General features: G+C 37.2%; 1 protein-coding gene across 2 annotated transcripts in view; it reads left to right on the top strand.

Annotated features, from left to right (window-relative positions):
• Nucleotides 1-20,209, top strand: part of PRORP (protein only RNase P catalytic subunit) — a 169,616-nt gene that overhangs the window by 54,382 nt on the left and 95,025 nt on the right. The window contains exon 6 of one of the 2 annotated variants that reach the window (XM_037025495.2): nucleotides 16,112-16,219. The exons of the other annotated variant lie outside the window; for it this stretch is intronic. Within the exon in view, the coding sequence (XP_036881390.1) occupies nucleotides 16,112-16,219 (108 nt within the window). The remainder of the gene's footprint in view (nucleotides 1-16,111; nucleotides 16,220-20,209) is intronic. 2 annotated transcript variants of the gene reach the window in all.

The raw sequence follows: 20,209 nt of genomic DNA, 5'->3' as shown, positions 1-20,209 counted from the left end.
TCTATACTTTTCTTTTTGTCTGATTCTGGTATTAGAGTGATGCTGGTCTAATAGAATGAGTTTTGAAGTATTCCTCTTCTACATTTTGGAAAAATTTTGAGGAGGATGGGTATTAACTCCTCTTTAAATGTTTGATAAAATTCAGCAGTGAAGCCATCTGGCAGATGGATTTTGTTCTTAGGTAGTTTTTTGATTAGCAGTTCAACTTCATTGCTGGTAATTTTCTCTTCAGATTTTCTGTTTCTTCCTGGGTCAGTCTTGGAAGGTTGTATTTTTCTAAATGCTGACCATTTCTTCTAGGTTGTCTTATTTGTTGGCATATAATTTTTTATAGTGTTCTCTAATAATTCTTTGTATTTCTGTGATGTCTGTAGTGTTTTTTCCCTTCTCATTTCTGATTCTGTTTATGTGTGTACACTTTTTTTCTTGACAAGTCTTGCTAGATGTTTATCTATTTTGTTTATTTTCTCAAAGAACCAGCTCCTGATTTAATTGGTTCTTTCCACTGTTTTATTCATCTCAATTTTCTTTATTTCTTCTTTAATCTTTATTATGTTCCTCCTTTTACTAACTGTAGGCCTCATTTGTTCTTCTTTTTCTAGTTTCATTAATTGTGAGTTTAGATGTTCATTTGGGATGGTTCTTGTTTCTTGACATTAGCTTGTATTGCTGTATAGTTTCCTCTTAAAACTGCCTTCACTGTATTGCACAGGTTTTGGGTTGTTGAGTTGTTGTTTTCATTTGCCTCCATGTATTGTTTTGATCACTGGTTTTATTTGGTTCTTGATCCATTGACCAAATCTATTTTGTTTATTTTCTCAAAGATTTTGTTTATTTCTTTTTTTAGGAGCATGTTGTTATGCCTCCATGTGTTTGTGGGCATTTTGTTTTCTTTGCCTGATTTTTTTCAGTTTCATACCTTTGTGGTCTAAGAAGATGGTTGGCACGATTTCAGTCTTTTTAAATTTTTGGGGCCTCTTTTTATGGCCTAGTATGTGATCTATTCTGTAAAACATTCCAGGTACATTTGAGAAGAATGTATATCCTGCTGCTTTTGAGTGGAGTGTTCTGTAAATGTTTGTTAGGTTCATCTGTTCTAATGTATTGTTCAGTGTCTCTCTCTCCTTATTTTCTGTTTTCATCTGTCTTTTGATGTGAGTGGTGTGTTGAAGTCTTCTAAAATGAATGCATTGCATTCTATTTCTCCTTTAATTCTGTTAAAATTTATTTCACATATTTAAGTGCTCCCATGTTGGTTGCATCGATATTCATAATGGTTATATCCTCTTGTTGGACTGACCCCTTTATTATTATATAATGTCCTTGTTTGTCTCTTGTTACATTCCTTTTTTTGAAAGGTATTTTTTCTTATATAAGAAGTCATAAACATGCTCATGGAGCTACAAAAAATGAGTCAAGATCTCAGGGAGGACTTCAATAAAGTGATAGAAATTTTGAATAATACAGCAACTCCTGCTCTTTGTTCCTTATTATTTGCATGAAATCTCTTTTTCCATCCCTTCACTTTCAGTCTGTGTATGTCTTTGGTTTGAAATGAGTCTCTTGTAGGCAGTATATTGATGGGTCTTGTTTTTTTATCCATTCTGCAACTATCTTTCAATTGGTGAATTCAGTCCATTTACACATAGGGTAATTATCAATAGGTAATGTACTTGTTGCCATTGTAGGCTTTAGATTTGTAGTTACCAAAGGTTCAAGGATAGCTTTCTTGCTATTCTTACTATCTAACAGTCTATCTTATATCGCTTATTACTCTATTTTGAACACAATCTAAAGGTTCTTTTTTTTCTCTGCTTCTTTTTCCTCCTCTACTCTTTATATCTTAGGTGACATATTCTGTACTCTTTTTGTGTATCCTTTGACTACCTTTGTGAGTAGTTGATTTAATTTTATATTTACCTAGTAATTAATTGATCTACTATCTTTACTGTGGATTTATTTTCTCTGGTGACAGCTATTTAGCCTGAGGAGCATTTCCATCTAGAGCTCTCTCTTTAAGATATCTTGTGGAAATGGTTTGGTGGTGCTGAACTCCCTCAACTTTTGCTTCTTTGGAAATTGTTTAAGCCCTGCTTCAAAATTAAATGATAATCTTGCCTGGTAGAGTATTCTTGGTTGGACGCCCTTCTGATTTATTACATTAAATGTATCATGCCACTCCCTTCTGGACTGTCAGGTTTCTGCTGAGATGTCTGCTGATGGCCATTGGGTTTTGTTTTTAAGTGATCTTTTTTCTCTCTCTAACTGCTTTCAATACTCTCTCCTTGTCCTTGATCTTTGCCATTTTAATTATTATATGTCTTGGTGTTGTCTTCCTAGGGTTCCTTGTGTTAGGTGATATCTGAACTTCCATGACCTGAGTGATTATTTCTTTCCCCAGATTGGGAAGGTTTTCAACAATGATTCACTCAAAGATACTTTCTATTCCTTTGTCTCTCTTCTTCTTCTGGAACCCCTATAATGCAAATATTGTTGTTTGGATTGGTTGCACTACTCTCTTACTATTCTTTCATTCTTAGAGATTCCTTTTTCTCTCTGTTCCTCAGCTTCTTTGTTTTCCTGTTCTCTAATTTCTATTTCATTTACTGTCTTCTCTGCCTCATGTAATCTACTTTTAAATTCCACCATTGTATGTTTCATTTCAGATGCTATATTTTTCAAATTTTCTGTCACTTTATTGAAGTCCTCCCTGAGATCTTGATTAATTTTTTATAGCTCTGTGAGCATGTTTATGCTTTTATTTTGAAATCTTTATCAAGAAGATTAGATTGGTAATTTCAGTTTCACTAAGCCCTCTTTCTGGTGTTTTTTCTTGAATTTTTGTTTGGACCAAATTCTTTTGTCTCTTCATTTTTTAAAGTTTTTCTTATGGTATAATAGATTTGTGTAGGAGGTGCCCTCTAGTGCCCAGAAGCTCAATTTCCTGTGTGCAAACTCTAGCTGTTGGTGTGCAGTGGGTGTGTCACCTTTCTACCTTGCTGGTAGTGTTCTGATTTCAGGTGGGCTGTGTGGACCTTCAGCTGATAACAGAAACAGGAGAATACTCTCTAGAACTGCCATGGGTGAAGCTGCCCTCCCTCCAGCCTGCCGCAGTGGTGGGCATGCAGGTGAGCAGGACCAGCGTCTGCTGGGAGGAAAGAGCTCCCAGGGTTGGGCTGCACACATGTGCTGGGCTGCAGGACTGGAGCTGATGTGGGGAAGCTGCCCTCTACCCGGCCTGCTGGGATGATGGGGGTACTGGTGAACAGGACCAGTGCCTGCTGGGAGGAAAGCTCCTGGGGTTGGTTCTTGCACACAGCTCCCCGACTGGCTCAAAATAGGGCTGAGAAGGCTGGGGGTTCTCCCCTTGCCTACCTGGGAGTAAAGTTTGATTACACTGTTGGCTTGCCGCACACCACTGCAAGGTGTCTCTGGGCTGTGTTGCCAGTGAGAGGGATGGAGCATCTGGAGCTCCTGAGGGCTCCCAACCTGTTGGGCTGAGGACAGGCTGGGGAAGTATTGTCCACATGACCTTTCTTCTAAACAGATAGCACTGTGCAATTCTTTCCTCTCTGGTGCCCCTCTCACTGCTGGAAGTCTTTCAACCTGCCCATCTGCTTTCTTTCTCAAGGGGGCTGGTAGAGTGTGCCTGTTCTCTACAGGCAGCTGGGATCTCAGTCTCCCTGAGTGTTCTGCCCATCTCTGTTGTCTAGCCTCACCAATTACCAAGGCAGCATGCAATGTGGGCCCATGTTCCTGGAGCAGATCTCCAGGGCCAGGTGTTCAGGATCCTGGGCTTCTACTTCCTCCCTGCTCCTTTCTTCTTCCTCCCACCTGTGGACCAGGGTGTGGGGAGGGTTTGGGTCCCACTGGATCATGGCTTTGTCACTTTACCCTTTTCTTTAGGGTTGTCTCTTCTTCCCCAGATGTAGGTGGTCAGTTCTGCCATCTTCAGGTTGATTTCAGGCCTAGTTGTATTTGCTGTGTTTTCATGTTCTATGTGATTCTGGGAGGAGGTTTTCGCCTTGCCTTCCTACACTGCCATCTCTTTTCCATCTCTCCAGTGCTTCTTTTATGATGTAAAGTTTTGCATATGCATTATTGTAGTCCTCCTGTTTCCCCACAGTTGTTAATCTGTTTTGAATTTCCTGGTGAGAATTTATCAGTCTCAGAATAGAAGTAAACCATCATAAACATATAGACCATCATTCCAAAAATTTGAAGAGTTTTAACATCTTCTAAGTGGAAAGTGAAAAAGAAGCTTTAATGTCTCTTTGTGATGTTTGTTGAGAAAATCAGTTGCTTTGCATCATCCAAAATGTAGGAGGAGTAATAATAAGTAGAAGAGTCAAATTCTACTGCCTTATATGTGGTGAGAGTCATTTATAATTATAGTCAGCTCTTTGACAGCAGGTGCTGGAGTCCTATCTGTTTTTGAACTCATGTTGTGTATAAACTATGCAATTCTTTTATTTATCTTTCTTGCTATACATCTTTGGATCATTATTGCTACTCATTTGTGATTAGCTAACAACCATAAAACAACCAATACCATTTTTGCTTCATTGTTGCCAGTAACTAAGAGGTTGGATAAGGTAGAGAATTTAAGACTTTTGATTAGCTTTTCTAGAATTATATTTACAGTTATTTACTCTTTCCCATATTGTAGTAATAAGCAGGAGTTGGTTTTTTAAAAATTAAAACCCAAAGCATTGTTACATAAAGACTTTATACTTACTCTTTGAACTTTCAAATTGCCTAGTTGTTAATTCTCAAACACTCAAAACTTGGCAGTTCTTTGCTCTGCCTACAAGGCTTTTCCCCCAAGGGGGGCATTGTTTATTCCCTCACTTCATTCAGATCTTTGTTCCAATGCCATCTCATTTCACTAGATCTAAGATAGAGAGTAGTTAAGGAGAGTAAACATCCCACCCTCCTTAATTTGTTTTCAAGGCCTTTTTTTCCACCGAAAATTAAGTATCTATGTGTTAACTTGGTATTGTTTGTTTCCTCCAGGAATATAGAAATTCCTTAAGGACAGGGAATTTGTTTACTGTTCTGTTCCTAGAAATAAGAACATTATTTGGCACATAATAGAAGCTTAATGAAAATCTGTTGACTGACCAAGTGAATGTGTTATAAACTTACGGCCTAAGAGTAGAATCTAGCTCAAAAAACTTTTTGAGTTTTGTGTTTTTTGACTTATCAAAATGCCAGATTTTAAAAATTTTCCTTAAAAAATCATATCTGCTATCCCTGAGTTTTTCTTTTTGTGTGACAACAATTAGTTGGACTGAGCACTGGGCTTCTTCTTTTACAAGGGACCTACTTTGTCCAGTTTGTCAGTCTTCTCCTTTCTGTTGAATCTTGGACAGTGAGACTTATATTGCTGTTTATTGTTTTGCCTTCTCTGTTATGGTTTCTCAGACTTGTCCCATTTTACTTATCGGTGTTGCCTCTGTTGCAAGTCATAGTATTTATAATTCCTGTGCAGTTACATATCTTACATTTAAACTTTAAAGTATAAGGTGAGAGAAGTTGTGACTATTATTGAGGGAGATATATGCTGAATTTATAAAGCCTCTCTGTTACAAAAATGAAGAGCTCCTTTTAGCCAATGAGCACATGATCATTAGTCATTAGGGAAATTATATCAAAACTGCAATGAGATACCACTTCATACCCATAAGCTATAGTAAAAAAGACATACAATAAGAGGTGTCAGGGAGCATGTGGAGAAATTGGAATCCCCATACATTGCAATTAGGAATGTAATGGTGCAGCTGCTTTGGAAAACAGTACAGCAATTCCTCAGAAAATTAAACAGAGAGTTACCAAATGGTAACTCCTGACAGTTTCACTCCTATGTATATACTCGAGAAATGAAAATATACATCCATAAAAAAACTTAACAAATATTCATAGCAATATTATTCATAGCCAAAAAGTAGAAATAACCTAAATGTCCATCAACTAATGAATGGATGAATAAAAGGTGGTATATCCATCCTATGGAATATTGTTCAGCAGTAGAAAGGAATGAAGTACTGATTCATGCTGCAACATGGGTGAACCTTGGAAACATTATGCTGAGTGAAATAAATCAGTCACAAGAAACCACATATTTGTATGATTCAATTTATGTACTGATAAGTACACCTGTAGAGACAGAAAGTAGATTAGTGGCTGCTGTGTACTAGGGTAGGGGAATAGGGGTTGACTGCTAATGAGTAAGGAGTTTCTTGTAGGGGGAACAAAATGTTTTAAAAGTAGATGGTAATGTATTACCTGTGAATTGTACACTTTAAATGAGTGAATTGTATGGTATGTGAATTATATCAATAAAATTATTTTTTCAAAAAGAACTTCTTTTATTAGCCAAGAAACAAATCATCAAATGATGGATGGATTTTCATACCCCAGATCATTAGTCAATCTGCAATCAAGTACAATCTCATCAGTAGTCCTAGAAAGAAATAATTGTCCTTCATTTAAATTTACCCTCCATTAAAACATTTTGAGCTAGCAGATTTGTATTTCTCTATGCCATAGTTAGTATGCTACCTCAGTAGGTCTCCAACAATATTTGTCATGCCTTATCATCATGGTCTACCCAGTAGCTTTTGAGTACAATGAAGTAAATCTGTTTAGTTTGGGCCCACCGAAAGTATTACAAAGTCACAAAGTAAAATGCCACATATTTAGTAAGCAGAGCTTTAGTAATGGGAGAAAAAGCCCCAACCCTACATCTTGGATGTTTCTGGCTATTAGAAGACATAGATCAGGAGGATAATCCTTAGATAGGATTTTATTACACGTCCTATGATTTCAGAGGCTCCTGAGACCCACCTTTGAAACAAATCATCTAAATAATACCCTTTTCCATTCTGTGATTTTAAGGGATTTCCAAGTCTTGTTAACATAGAATATCAGAACTGGAAGGAGATTTTATAAGTTATCTATTTAACCCTTGATTTTTACAGATACCCATTTTGCCAGTAATGCTGAACTACCTTAGTTTGTAATTAATTACTCTTGAAGTGAACATAATGTAGTACTAAGAGCAACACAAAATGATAAATTTGAAGTACAGTGGGAAATTTTTTCCTTGTTAATTATTAGTAAAAAGCTGAATTTTAGAAATTTAATGGCACTTGTTTTGTGTCCCTTGGTTCATTCATACTGAACAAATAATGGTCATATTGTATATAAACTGTTAGAATTATCATTGATAGTTTTATGTCCATTTATAAAAAAGAGCATTCCTATTCCAGCCAATATTTATTTAGTTTTGATATTAGTTGGAACTTTCTAAATACTTTGTAGGAAATACATGTGGGTAGAGAAGTCTTAGTGTTTTGTTGAGTAGAAAGGAAAGAGAATGGTCCCACACAATTGGAGTTGGCAGAAAGAGAAAAGCTAAAGAAGTCAAGTGAGAAATGAGATATGCATATGCATATGCATCAATAGTTATTTTAAAAATAAGAGTATGTTAGGATTTTCTTCCTTTTGTTTTTAATCAGCTTTATTAAAGTATAATTTGCATATAATACAGTTTGCCAAAGTACAATTCATCGAGTTTTGGCAAATACGTACAATTGTGTAATAGCCTCCACAATCAATATATGGAACATTTATGTCACCCCCAAAAAGTTCCTTGTTTTCACTGCAGTCAGTTCCCTCTCCCTACTTTCTGGAACCATTAATCTGCTTTCTGTTGATATAGTTCTGCCTTAAATTTCATATAAATGGAATCATACAGCATGTAAGTGGTCTTTTATGTTAGCCTTTTTTTCCCCAAATTTAGCATATTTTTGAGATTCATCCATGTTTTTGCATGTATCAGTAGTTTCTTTTTATTGACAAATAGTGTTCCATGATCTGCATATACCACATTTTTTTCCATTCATTCATTAGTTAATGGACATTTGAATTGTTTCCAGTTTGGGACAATTAGGAGTTAATCCATTATTGACATTCACTTATAAGTCTTTGTGTGGATGGAGGTTTTCATTTTTCTTCTATAAATACCTAGAGGTGGGATTGTTGCATTATGGAATATATGTATGCTAACTTCATTAGAAACTTGCTAATTGTTTTCCATAGTGGCTGTACCGTTTCGGATTCCCACCAGCAACGTTTGGAAGCTCCAGTTGTTCCACTTGTTATGGTCACTCTTTAATTTTAGCCATTCTAGTGGGTGTATGATACCTCACTGTGGTTTTTAATTTGTAGTTCCCTAATGAGTAATGATGTTGAGTATCTTTTCATGTGCTTATTGGCCTAAAGGGAGTTCTTCATCTTATTTGTAACACTGATATAAGGTTGTCTAATCCACAGTTGATACTCAGGTTTGGTCACTTGTCCCAGTATGTCCTTTATAAGCTTTTCTTTCCCCAGATCCAATCCAGGATCACAGATTGGGCTTAGCTGTCATGTTTCTCAGTCTCCTTTAATCTGCAATAAAAATTTCAGTTTTCTTTGTCTTTCTTAAATAGGGACTTAAAAAAAACAAACTATAGGCCTATTTGTAGAATGTCTCTCAGTTTGAGTTTATCTGGTGTTATCTTATGTTCAGATTCTGGCTATGCATTTTTGGCAAGAATATCACAAAAATCCTGTTGTATCTTTGTCAGAGACATCGTGTCAAGAGACATACTATATGAAGATTGGTGATGACTTTATGTGTTACCCTAGAAATTTTTCCCTATCCTGATGTTGTGAAGAATTCTGTTTTCTAAAATGTTCAGTTTTGGCTTTTATGTTTAGATTTAATATATATTTCCAAATGATTTTTGAGCATGATGTGAGATAGAGATTGTAACTCACTGGGGGGTAAAATATGTTCCCAGCCTGGGGCAAAGAACCTTTGAAGCCAAAATCAGTCAAAGGTAGAAATAAAGTGGGAGAAACCTGTTTATTGCCTACAAGCAGTCATCTACTTCCGCTTGCCCATGTCTCTCATGCCCCAGCTGCAAAAGGGCCCCACCACACCTCTCTGGTCCAGGTGTGCCCTGTCTCCCCACCGCTCTTATCACCCATTAATATGGAAATGCATTAAGGCCAGGGGAGAGATTCTGGAAATTTTACCAACAGAGATTGAGATTCATTTTTTTTCCCCCCTTTTAATTTTGTTTTTTTTCTATTTCTTTGATTCTGCTCTTTATTGTTCTACTTTCTTTGAAATTTAATTTGCTTTTCTTTCTCTAGCATAAAACAAAAACTTAGATCAATAATTTTAGATCTTCTTTTTATATAAGCATTTAAAGCTGTACATTTCTTTCTAACTATTGATCTAATGCAGCCCACAGATTTTGATACTTAATATTTTACTTAGTTCAAAGTATTTCCTAATTTTCTGTATAATTTATTTTTTGACCCATGGCTTATTTAGAAATATTTGAGACTTTTATAAATAACTTATTGCTGTTGGTTTCCAGTCTGTGTGTATGTGTGTGTAAGTGATTGGCAAACATACTCTTACAGATTTTAATATTTTGAAATGTCTTGAGACTTATTATTATTTTTTTTATTATTCAAGGGTAGTTGACACAGTATTACATCAGTTTCAGGTGTACAACACGGTGATTTAACATTTATATACATGATAATTCTAGGTACCAGCTATCACCATACCAAGTTGTTATAATATTTTGACTATATTCCTTATGCTATACATTACATCCTGGTTACTTATTTATTTTACAATTGGAAGTGTGTACTTTTTTTTTTTGTGTGTGTGTGTGTGTGTGAGGGCATCTCTCATATTTATTGATCAAATGGTTGTTAACCACAATAAAATTCTGTATAGGGGGGTCAATGCTCAATGCACAATCATTAATCCACCCCAAGCCTAATTGTCATCAGTCTCCAATCTTCTGAAGCATAACGAACAAGTTCTTACATGGAGAACAAATTCTTACATAATGAATAAGTTACATGGTGAACATTTCAAGGGCAGTCATCACAGAGGCTTTTGGTTTTGTTCATGCATTATGAACTATAAACAGTTCAAATATGAATATTCATTTGATTTTTATACTTGATTTATATGTGGATACCACATTTCTCTATTATTATTATTTTTAATAAAATGCTGAAGTAGTAGGTAGATACAAGATAAAGGTAGAAAACATAGTTTAGTGTTGTAAGAGAGCAAATGTAGATGATCAGGTGTGTGTGTGCCTGTAGACTGTGTTAATCCAAGCTAGACAAGGGCAATAAAACATCCACGTATGCAGAAGATTTCTCTCAGAACGGGGGGGAGGTTCTAAGCCTCACCTCTGTTGATCCCCATTTTCTCACCTGATGGCCCCCCTGCGACTGTGCCTGTCTTAGGTTGTTCCTCCCTTGAGGAATCTTACCCGTTGAGACTTATTTTATGGCCTACAGCTTGTGGTTTGTTTGATGTTCCATGTGTACTTGAAAAGAATAGATATTCTGCCATTGTTAGATGTAGTGTCCTTTAGCTATCAATCAGGTCAAAGTGGTTAATAGTGTAGTTTGTGTTTTCTGTATCCTTACTGATTTTTTAAAAATTAATTAATTAATTAATTTTGTTGTCATTAATCTACAATTACACGAAGAATATTATGTTTACTAGGGTCCCCCCTTCACCAAATCCCCCCCACAAACCCCATTACAGTACTGTCCATCAATGTAGTAAGATGCTGTAGAATCACTACTTGTCTTCTCTGTGTTGCACAGCCCTCCCCATGCCCCCACCCACATTATACATGCTAATCGTAATGTCCCCTTTCTTTTTCCCCATCCTTATCCCTCCCTTCCCTCCCTTTCTCCCCAGTCCCTTTCCCTTTGGTAACTGTTAGTCCATTCTTAGGTTCTATGATTCTGCTGCTGTTTTGTTCCTTCAGTCTTTCTTTGTTCCTATAGTCTTTGGGTTTGAGGTGAGTCTCTTGTGAGCAGCATAGAGATGGGTCTTGCTTTTTTATCCATTCTATTATTCTGTGTCTTTTGATTGGTGCATTCAGTCCATTTACATTTAGGGTGATTATTGAAAGATATGTACTTATTGCCATTGCAGGCTTTAGATTCATGGTTGCCAAAGGTTCAAGGTTAGCTTCTTTAGTATCTTACTGTCTAACTTAACTCACTTACTGAGCTATTTTAGACACTGTCTGGTCATTCTTTATTTTTCTCCCTTCTTATTCCTCCTCCTCCGTTCTTTATATGTTGGTTGTTTTATTCTGTGCTCTTTTGTGCTTCCTTTAACTGCTTTTGTGGGTAGTTGATTTTATTTTTTGCCTTTAGTTAGTATTTGGTTGGTCTGCTTTCTTTGCTGTGATTTTATTTTCTCTGGTGACTTCTATTTAGTTTTAGAAGTGCTCCCATCTAGAGCAGTCCCTCTAAAATATCCTGTAGAGGTGGTTTGTGGGAGGCAAATTCCCTCAACTTTTGCTTGTCTGGGAATTGTTTAATCCCTCCTTCATATTTAAATGATAGTTGTGCTGGATACAGTATACTTGGTTCAAGGCCCTTCTCTTTCATTGCATTAAGTATATCATGCCATTCTCTTCTGGCCTGTAAGATTTCTATTGAGAGGTCTGATGATAGCCTGATGGGTTTTCCTTTGTAGGTGACCTTTTTCCTCTCTCTAGCTGCCTTTAAAACTCTGTCCTTGTTCTTGATCTTTGCCATTTTAATTATTATGTGTCTTGGTGTTGTCCTCCTTGGATCCTTTCTGTTGGGAGTTCTGTACACTTCCATGGTCTGATAGATTATTTCCTCCCCCAGTTTGGGGAAGTTTTCAGCAATTATTTCTTCAAATACTCTTTCTATTCCTTTTTCTCTCTCTTTTCCTTCTGGTACCCCTATAATGTGGATATTGTTCCTTTTGGATTGGTCACACAGTTCTCTTAATATTGTTTCATTCCTGAAGATCCTTTTATCTCTCTCTATGTCAGCTTCTATATGTTCCTGTTCTCTGGTTTCTATTCCATCAATGGCCTCTTGCATCTTATCCATTCTGTTTATAAATCCTTCCAGAGATTGTTTCATTTCTGTAATCTCCCTCCGGACGTCTGTAATCTCCCTCGACTTCATCCCTTAGCTCTTGCATATTTCTCTGCATCTCCATCAGCGTGGTTATGAGCTTTATTTTTAATTCTTTTTCAAGAAGACTGGTTAGGTCTATCTCTTTCTCAGGGTTTGCCTCTGTGATCTTGGTCTGTATCAATTTCTTCTGCCTTTTCATGGCGATAGATATATTTGTGGGGAGCTGGCATATGTGTTGGGTAAGAGAAAGTCCCTTCTTGTCAGTTTATGGCCTTCCTCTCCTGGGAGAACAGTGGCCTCTAGTGGCTTCTGCTGGGCAGCTGCATGCAGACAGGACTTCTGATCTTGCCCAGCTGCTATAGAGTTTATTTAGCTCTGCAGTTGCTGTGGGCGTGGCCTGCCTCAGGCTGCTGCTCCAATATGGTGGAGCCATGTTGGAGGGGGAACAGGTGGGAGGCTGTTTATCGCGGTGAGGGGCCTCTGAGCTGCGCTGTGGGGGTTTGGGCACCCGGAGTTCCCTGAGGTTCACAGCTGTTGTGCTAAGTGTCCCAGGGTGCTTCCGTCCAGCTGTGGGGTCCCTGTCCTTTTAAGACTTTCAAAAAGCACTTGCTTTTCTTTGTCCCGGGTGTGCCGGCTGCGGGGACCCGCTCTCAGGTCTTACTGTCCTGTTTCCCTAGTATCCAACACCCCACGCATGCACTGTGTCTGCGCTCTGGTCCGGATGGCTGGGGCTGGGTGTTCAGCAGTCCTGGGCTTCCTCTCCCTCCCCACTCCGACTCCTCTCCTCCCGCTGGGAGCTGGGGTGAGGGGCGCTCGGGTCCCGCCGGGCCAGGGCTTGTATCTTACCCCCTTCCTGAGGTGCTGGGTTCTCACAGGTGTGGATGTGATCTGGATGTTGCCCTGTGTCTTCTGGTCTCTCTTTTAGGATTAGTTGTATTTGTTGTATTTTCAAAAATATATTTGGTTTTGGGAGGAGATTTCTGCTGCTCTACTCATGCTGCCATCTTGGTTCTTCTGTCCTTACTGATTTTTATCTACTTGTTTCCTTATGGAAATAGTAGTGTTGGAATTGCCATGTGTATTCATAGACATCTGTTTTTCCTTTCAGTTTTGTCAAGTTTTGCTTCATGTATTTCAAAACTGTATTCTTATTTATGAATATGACTTCCTGATATACTGGTCTTGTTATCATTATGAAGTGTCCCTTTTAATTTTTTTAATAGTATTCTCTTTTTTGAAATCTATTTTGCCTAATATCAATGTTGCTGCTTCAACTTCTTTAGGCCTACTGATGCATGGTATATATTTTCCTCCTACTTTTCACTTTCAGTTTATCCTTATCTGTTAGGTTACATGAGTGTGTACACATGTCAAAATTTATTGAGCTGTACATTAAGATTTGTACATTTTATTGTATGTACCTCAACAAAAAAGTAACAAAGTACAAATGTTATAAATAGCAATTTTGATAGGGTTAATTTATTTTATTTTGCTATTTATTTCTATTTATCCAACTTTTTTTTTGTCTCTGTTCCTCTTTTCATGTTCTTTTGGGTTAATCAAATTTTTTAAATACTTCATTTAATTCTTCTGTTGGCCTTTTATCTATACTTTATATTTCATTTTATTTATATCAGCATTATTTTTTAAAATATGATTTGCGATTACAATATGAATCTTAATCCAGTCCACTTAGAGTTTAGGTTGTACCATTTCACATAAAGTATAGGAATCTTGCAGTAGTAGAATTCTGTTTACCATTTCCTGGCCTTTGTGCTATTGTTGTCACATATACCATATCTGTATCTTTGATTTGTCCTACTTTGAATTTGCTTTGCTTCTTGGTCTATAAATTTTTTTTTCTATCTTCTTCTTCTGGACTCTAACAAATGTTAGTCACTTGATATTGTTCCACAAGTACTAAGGCTTTATCTTTTTCTCTCAGTCTTTTTTTTCTTCAGATTGAATGATTAATTTCTGTTGCTCCATTATTCATGTTCACTGACTCTAACTTCTGTCATCTGTAATCTGCTATTGTGTCTACCCTCTGAATATTTATTTCACATTTGTGCTCTTTGGTTCTAGAATGTTAATTTTCATATTTTCCTTTTTTTGTGTCTTGCTTTCTTTGTATTCATTATATTTTCCTTTAAATCAATGAATATATCTATAACAGCTACTTTAAAGTTCTTGCCGGCTAACTCCATCTGAACCTTGAATTGATTTCTGTTGGCTTCCTTTTCCCTTGACTGTGGGTCACATTTCCCATTTCTTCTCATATTTTCAATTTTTTAATTGTATATTGGAGATTGTAAGGGACACTCAGTGAAGGCTCTGGGTTCTGTTTTCTTCTGGAGATGATTAATTTTTTGCTTTACAGGCTGTTAAACATGGTTAGACTCAGACTCCACGCTTTGTCATTCTTGGAATGTATAGTAACTGAAATCCGTGTTCGGGTCTTCCAAGTCTTTCATCTGCTGCTTTTTTGCTGGGCTGCTTGGAGTCTCCTTCATGCAAGTACAGATCAAGAGCTAGCCAAGGATTTGGGCAGCACTATGCACAGATTTTTGTGGTTCCCTCCTTTCCAGTATTTCCTGTTTCACTTTCTACCTTCTCTGGCAATCCCCAAACTCTGTCTTCTGATTTTTCAAGCTAGTAAGTTTACAGCTTTCTGCTTGATTTCTAGCTTCCCTTGCTAACCATGCTGACCGAAGAGTGCCCTCTGGCAAAAAAACTATACAGGCAAATTTTGCCTGTTACAATCCCCTCATTTTCTGATTATCTATGGGCAAGTAAAATAACGTTCCAAATGATGTGGCATTTAACGGAAACAGTCACTAATATATGACAGTCACTAATAAACATTACTTTTATTATTATCTGATGTTTCTAGGGTTTGACTAGATTTAGTATGTGGTTCTTGCTTGGGTCTTCTACTGTTGTACAGATTGGGGCTGAGGTCATCTTGAAATCTTCATTTTCATAGGTCTGATGGTTAATGCTGGCCAGTACTCAGTTGGACTTTCCGGTAGAAGACTTACACATGGCCTCTGTCTGGGCTTTTTAATAATGGTTCAGTTCCAAGAACAAACTTCCTGAGAGGAGAGCCAGATGGAAGCTATATTGCCTTTTATTACCTAGCCCCAGAAGTCACATAGTGTCACTTCTGCCACATTCATTCATTGAGGCAGTCACAAAGGAGAGCCCATATTCAAGTGGAGGGAATTGGACTCCACCTCTTAAGGGGGGAGTAGTGTCAAAGAATTTTCAGGCATGCTTCAAAACCACCAAACCTTCTTTCAAATGTTGTGTTTCCTCCAATGTCTGCCTGCTTTTGGTTATTCTCTAGTACCTTCAACTAGTTGTTTTTTTAGTATAGAATTTATATTGTCTTGTAGTTCTATGCAGGCTATTCCATTATTATCATAAGTGGAACTCCTTTTCCCCCTTTTCCTTCATAGCACTCATCACACTTGACATTTAATGTAATTTAACTTACTTATTTGGTTTCTTTTGTGTCTTTCTTGACTAAAATGCAAACTCCTTTAAGTCAAGGTTGTGTCTCTTTTGTAACTGCTAGATGCATAGTAGATGCTCAAGTAATATTTGTTGAATGAATGGATGAATCTTCAACTCTTCAAGATAGCCATAAGTAAACAAAAGCCTTTTGATGACAAAAAGGGAGCTAGACATTACAGAGCCTTGTTCTTTCAACACAGTTGTGCTGGGAAACTGGCATATCTGCGGTTTATTTCTATTTGACTTACAGAGCAGGATATATAGATTTTGACATTTCATTCTCATGACTACCATGTGTGTCAACTAAATAGCTGGTTACAGATTAGATGAAATACCATCAGCAGATACTTTGTGAAGTATAAAGCACTCTAAGATTATAAGATGTATTGGATCATTACATGATGTTTCATCTATTTGCTGGTCTTTTCAGATTTCATTTTCAAAGTGTCTGTGTGTGTGTGTGTGTGTTTAAGGGATGAATATTTTGACTTAACAGAACAATAATAAAAGTCATAACAGTGTGTTTATAATAAAGTCCTTACTAAGTTCTTATTAATATTTTATCTTTATTTTTTAGGAACTTAAGAGATTTCAGAACTTTGTAAGATCTTGTCCTCCTTTTGATATTGTCATTGATGGGCTCAATGTTGCTAAAATGTTTCCTAAAACTCGTGAATCTCAAGCTGTAAGTATAAGTTTTATTTTGTTATTCCAAATCTCTAAAAATATTTATTGTACCCATTTGTGATCTTCCTTGGGTATCTTAGCTCTCCATTTTTCCTTCCTCTAAAAGTAGCACCTAAAAAGTTCCACAGTAACCAACCGCTCATCTAAGATTCACCTATTTTCACCTCTGGCAAGTAAGGGCTCTTACAGGTTGGGCAATAGTGAGAGATTAAAAAGTCCATATAAATAAAGAGCTAGTTCAGCCCTTATTGTATAACCTTCAGCTAACCTTTTCCTACGTCTCCACTCTGTCTTTGGAGCTATTCTATCATTTCCCTGTGGGTCACATCCGTGATAAATTTGAAATTTAACATATGCTATCAATAGATAGTAATCACTCATTACTTATATTATTTTTTCCACACATATTATGTTCCTAAATTAACCCAAGAAGTTCTTTTTTTTGTAAGTGCCCTAGTAGTTCCTAATAGAAATATCATGATTTTTTTATAGCAGTAGTGAACAATTATTTTAATCTCCATTTTACAGGTTAGAAAATCAGAAAATTGTGGCTAGTTTATATAGTCAATCCTTAGAAAGCAGTCATAACATCAAAATTAGATTGTAGTGAGCTCCTCAGTTTCAAGCTTGTGGCTCTAATTGCTGGCAATCTATGGCCATTCATCTCTAGTAAGCTCTGTTATTTCTTAAAAATTGCTGCCAATTTAAAAGCTTTTTCTCAGAGATGCTACTAGTCCAATTTGGCCATTTATATACAGAAAAGCTTTTGAGTACTATCAAAGGACAAGGCTGGTTTACAGAAATATCTTACATGTCTCCCTTTATGTTTGTGCCTATATTTTTATGGTCAAGTATTACTTTTAATTTTTTATTTAAAAAAAATAGCAAGTTGAAAATATTTTTGTCTCAAAGATGCTTGAAGGGGACTTTGAGCCTGTAATACTGAGAAAGGCAAAGCCAGCAAAGGAGACACAGAATTATAATCACTAGTACATGGGGAACTTAGAGTCACAAGGGTTCATTCTAAAAAGTTCCCCATTTAATCTGTGAGAAATAAAAAGTTTCACATTTGCTTACCTATTATTTGACTTCCAGCTTCATGGAAAGCACTAAAAATTGGCTTAGAAATATAATGTCCAAAGTACACTAACTTTTGGGGGGAAAGTAACATGTTGGAGATGATGTAATGACCACATCCCATGGCATTATGGGAGAATAATGTGCACATTTTGAAAGATCCAGCAGTTTTTGCCAAACAAAAAGGCAAAGAACAAGTGATTGACTGGGGATATCATAGGTATCTGCCACAACTTTTAGCTTTACTCTTAAGATAATTTAATGTTAGCAACAGTTTAAGAAAAGTAATTGTTATTATTCAGCTCTTCAGAGGACTGTTCTCTTGAGGCAGTGCACTGGCATTATATTTTAGAAACAGCTTGGAGATTTAGCTTAAAGATGCCACCTAAATAGGGAGAAAAAAATTTTCTTCTGAAGTTTTTTTCCTCAAATCTCTGAAGCTAGAGATGTATAAAAGGCATTATCAAATATAGGATTAAAGATGGCAGCGTGAGAGGTGAGATAGAAACCTTCTCCTAAAACCACATATAATATGAAAATCTAGCAAATACATCTAATCCTGAAAGAGCAACAGGAAAGAAGGCTGCAGCAGACTGCCTACACCTGGGGAAAACAGCAGACCTCAAGGAAAAGGGTAAAGTACCAAAGCTGTGATCTGGAGGGACCCAAGCCCTTCCCCCACCTCAGCTCACCCGAGGGAGGAAGAGAAATAGAGCTGGGAGGGAGTGGAGGCCTAGGACTGCTGAACACCCAGCCCTGGAGATCTAGTGTGGGAGCATGAACCTACATTATGCAGTGCTCTGGAGATTAGTGGGGTTGGGAAGCTAACACAGGCAGAATGCTTGGAGGAGACAGTTTCCAGCTGCTTATAGAAAACATGTATCCACAACCAGCTGCTCTGGGACAAAAGAAAGGCAGGCAGTTTGAGAGACTTCCTAACAGCAAGAGGGCTGCTTAAAGGGCAAAGATCGCACAGAGCTTGCTGCTCAGGAGAAAGGACAGGTGGACAAAATTGTCCAGGCGCACTCTGCCTAGCAGGTTGGGATCTTTCAGTAGCTTCAGGCACTGCATCCACTTGGTTGACTATGCAGTTATGAGGACCTCCACCGCAATATGCAGCCTGCTGTCCTTCCTCCCAGCCGTCACCAGCTCACAAACCCGCCATTGTCCCAGGACAGCCAGAGGGCAGCCCCACCTATGGCAGCTACAAGTGCAAAGCATAGAGGCTTCTCACTGTGCACTCAGTCCACTGGCCCTGGTAGTGGAGTCAGGCACTGCAGCCAGAAAACAGGAAAGAGCTCTTTCCTCCTGCCAGGCACCAGCTCTCCTCGCCTGCAACCCCCACCATCGCTCCAGGGGCTGGGCAGCTCCAGAGAGTAGAGTTTCTGGGCCCTAGAAGGTACCAACTACAAATAAGAAATGTCAAAGGAACCTGGTTGAAACCAAATCCCACAAACACCAGAAAAAGGGCCAAGTGAAACTGAACTTATCAATCTTCCTGAAAGAGATTTCAAAATAAAAATCATAAACATGCTCACAGAGCTACAGAAAAATATGTAGGGAGGGAGGGAGCAGGGGATTGAGGGGTATTATGATTGGTATACATGCCGTAGGGGGGTCACAGGGAAGACAGTCTAGCACAGAAAAGACAAGTAGTGACTCTGGCATCTTACTACACTGATGGACAGTGGTTTATTTCAATGGGGTACAGGAGGAACTTGATAATATAGGTGAATGTAGTAACCACAATGTTTTTCATGTGAAACCTTCATAAGAATGTATATCAATGATACCTTAATAAAAAAAAGTAAAGGCATATCATGTTTCCCATAGAACCCCTTTTTAAAAATTCTTTCAATAAATCTACTCTCAAGCCCTTTTGTAGCTTAGTTTAACTCTTTAACACTTTCTAGGTTGTCAGAAGTAGCTTCCCACTTTTTCTGTTAATATTTTAAGCAGCATTTTAGTTAAGAAGTTAAGAACAGGGATTCTGAAGCCAGACCCTTTGAATTCCAGTCCTGGCTCTGCCACTTTTAATAGTTTTCATCATTTGTGCAAATAACTTACCCTCTCTCTGCCTTAGATTCCAAGTCTGTGAAATGGAGATTATAATAGTACCTATCTCATAAAGATATTGTGAAGAATAAATGAGTAGCTAATATATGTAAGCCCTTGGCACACAGTAAGTACCTAATAGGTGAACTATTATTGTGATTATTAGAATTAACTTCCCAAATGCAGGCATAATCCTTGCAGACCCCCATTTAGCAATTTAATATTTTTTTTCATGTTGTGCCATCCATGTCAGTGGAGTTAAAAGAAAATGCAAAGCTTTACTCTAATATTAAACTCAATTTAGGTTAGGTACTCAAGTATTACTTGATTGAGAACTGAAGCCAATACCATAAAAAACTTAAGAAAGTTTTAAAATATGATGATTTTAAGAAATTTTCTTTTCTCCTGATTATAAAAGTAATGTGTACTCATTGAAGAAAATTTGGAAATCACAGAAAAGAAAGTCACATATAATCTTACCATTCAGCTAATCATTGTCAGTGCTTTATTTCTTTGAAGTATTTTTCTGTTTATTTACCTAGTTGAGCCCCAACTATGTAAATAACTATATTTCTACATTTTGATTTTACAGTTTTTGAAAGCCCTCAATAACAATAAAAAGAGTAGAAGAATACATGTACTTTTTAAAATGTTTGAGATAGGAGGACTTTCAAAGCATACATATAAAACCCAGGAGCCTGAATGGGAAGAACAGAGAAATTTGCTAGACAGTACAAAATATTCTGAACACTGTTAAAAGATAACATCAAAACTGAAATTCATGTGATAGGGGGCTGATTTCCTGATTATACCAAGGTATCGTATAAGCCTCTAAGAAAAATATAAACTATGCAGC

Source organism: Manis javanica, chromosome 8, assembly GCF_040802235.1.
Source record: "Manis javanica isolate MJ-LG chromosome 8, MJ_LKY, whole genome shotgun sequence".
NCBI classification, from domain to species: Eukaryota; Metazoa; Chordata; class Mammalia; order Pholidota; family Manidae; genus Manis; species Manis javanica.
The sequence above is the reverse complement of the archived record's forward strand: the minus strand, read 5'-3'. Positions and strand labels throughout refer to the sequence as shown.